Raw genomic sequence first — 2312 nt, 5'->3', positions numbered from 1 at the left:
AAAAAAAAAGGAAACATAAAGGGAGCTACGGTAACGGAACGAAATCATTACTTCAGTTTCACCCAGCACAAAACATTCGTTAGTTTTTCGATGCTTCGCTCCCTCTTTGGAAGGCCTTCGTTAGCGGTTCTCAATAATTATGGCCACATGGCGCGACCGGCATCGCCACTTTTGTGCTCGCAGCGGGGCGTCTTTGCCGATAGGGTGCGAGCCGGAATGATTCTGAAGGTGGACAAGCGTTATTATCGCGTCCTCGCCAACACGCGGTCGCAAAAGGGACAAAATGCTGCTTCATTTAATATCAAACTCACAGAAGTGGGAACCGGCCGTAAAAAAGAAGTAACAGCTGGTCACGGGCATGATTTTGCTGAGGCTCGCGCCGAACGCGTGCGGTTGCTGTTCAGTGGTTTCGATGATGATGATATGGCGTGTTTTGTATATCCTGAGCATAGTAGTGATGCGGGAAAGGAGGTAAACATTCCTGGTGATTCGCTGCCGGAATTACAGCAGAAGTTTCTTTGCTGTGGTATGCCTGTTGATGTGCTGCACATCATGCCTGATGATGATGAGTCCCCGAATGAAAAAGATATTTGGTCTGAGGTTGTTATGCCAAGTAATTACACCTACACGGTGGAAAAACTCACGCTGAAAGGAATGTACAAAATGGCAGCATTTGTTGAGTGCGATGGTATAATTGGTGTGAACGACTCGGTGCAGGTGAATGATAAAGTGAAGGTGGTGATAAAACCCGATGGTACCGCAGCTTTTGGCGGACGGGCGACGTGAGGTATTGTCGTTTTTGTTTTGTTTTGTTATGGGGGGATGTTTTTGTTCTTGCGTTACTTCACTTACGTTGAGGTGTGTGTGTGTGTGTGTTTATTGGGGGAGGAGGGGGAGTGTCTACCGTTTGTGAATCACAGTTGGTTTCGTCACACTAATTTCTTTTTTTTTTATCCGAAAGAAATATGAACCCATTCTGTTTCTGTCGTGCTGCCACGCGTTGTGACAAATTTTTTCTTTTTGCTTTGTTTCCTTTTCGTATCACATCTTTTTGTGCATATAATTACAACGAATAGGTGCAAGGAAGAAACAAATTAGAAAACTATACATATATTTATTTATTTTTTTACGTGGTTGTTTCCGTCTGCCATCATTTATCGATTATTTGTTTATTGATCTCTTGTTCTTTCACCGCAGGACGCAGCGGACTGACAGCGGTTGAAGGGATTTGAGAGACTCATTTGTTGAAAACGAAGAGAAACAAAAAAAAAACGAAGGCAAAGTGGGGTACCAGTAGTAAAGCTCATAAAGGCTGAGGTGATTTGTGAATATACAAGAAGGAAAGGTGTATATTGGTGTAATAATAATAATAATAATTATTATTATTATTAAAATTTAGGAGGAGAGGGAAACAATCGTGACTTGCCGGTGGATATCGACGGCTGAAACTCGGCGGCTAGTGATGGCTGACGTTTTGGATCGTGGCAGTACTTCTGAAGATGCAACTGGTGACACACTTATTTTACGCTTACCGCAATACTTCCCCACCACAGTGAAGGAATGTACGGAGGAGACAAATCAGTTCTTTACTTGTTTCGAGGAGCATGCGGTAATGAAGGAACCTACGGATAGGATTACAGCAAAGACTTCGTTGATGTTTTGTCAGAAGGAATTGCGTGGGTACATGACGTGCATGGAAAAACACCGCAATGTGGATAAGACTAAATTCTGGTGGAAATTCTGGTAGGGACTCTGCGAAATGTTGCACAGTGGAATTAAGTGATATAAAAGTATATATATATATATATATATATATATATATGCGTGTGTCTGTGTGCATTAGATATGTGAAGGTTCTGTGAGAAAGTGAAAACAAATAGAAGGGAGTCACGTGCGCCAACGGAAGAAGTTTCTCCTTTGGATGTCTTTTTTCATGTACTCGACATCCCTTACTTTTCCGTGCTTGTGTGTGTATTAACGCATGAACGAGAGGAAGTGATAAATAAGTACATCAATACATCAATATATATATATATATATATATGCAATGAAATGAAATGGAGAGGGATGGTGAGTGGAGTCTTCACACGAACGCAAGGAGTGGGTAGTGGGTTGAAGGGGAAATAAATAAATAAATCGACAAGTGACGTTTTTTTTTTTTTTAATTCCATTGTGGGAAGTATTAGTAGTCTTCGCAACAAGCTATTTTGTGAAATTTTTTGTTACCTCGTGTTGACTTTAATCCCAACACGTGCGGGATATTGTCACTGATCCGAGGTTCATTATTACAGTGGCGTGCAATTACGTCAAGA

The 2312-nt window shown here is 41.5% G+C and overlaps 2 protein-coding genes across 2 annotated transcripts; both read left to right on the top strand.

Moving 5' to 3' along the window:
- Positions 1 to 90: 90 nt before the first annotated feature.
- Positions 91 to 786, top strand: TEOVI_000541100 (Elongation factor P (EF-P) KOW-like domain containing protein, putative; the record flags this gene model as incomplete). Its single annotated transcript, XM_067220512.1, has 1 exon — positions 91 to 786. One exon carries the CDS (start codon positions 91 to 93, stop codon positions 784 to 786), a length of 696 nt encoding a protein of 231 aa, XP_067076613.1.
- A 676-nt stretch (positions 787 to 1462) lies between these two features.
- Positions 1463 to 1747, top strand: TEOVI_000541000 (uncharacterized protein; the record flags this gene model as incomplete). Its single annotated transcript, XM_067220511.1, has 1 exon — positions 1463 to 1747. One exon carries the CDS (start codon positions 1463 to 1465, stop codon positions 1745 to 1747), a length of 285 nt encoding a protein of 94 aa, XP_067076612.1.
- Between the last annotated feature and the right edge of the window lie 565 nt (positions 1748 to 2312).

The sequence above is a fragment of the Trypanosoma equiperdum genome (genome assembly GCF_001457755.1).
Source record: "Trypanosoma equiperdum strain OVI genome assembly, contig: ctg_1174, whole genome shotgun sequence".
Lineage (NCBI taxonomy): Eukaryota > Euglenozoa > Kinetoplastea > Trypanosomatida > Trypanosomatidae > Trypanosoma > Trypanosoma equiperdum.
This window is presented reverse-complemented; position numbering and strand designations above follow the sequence as displayed.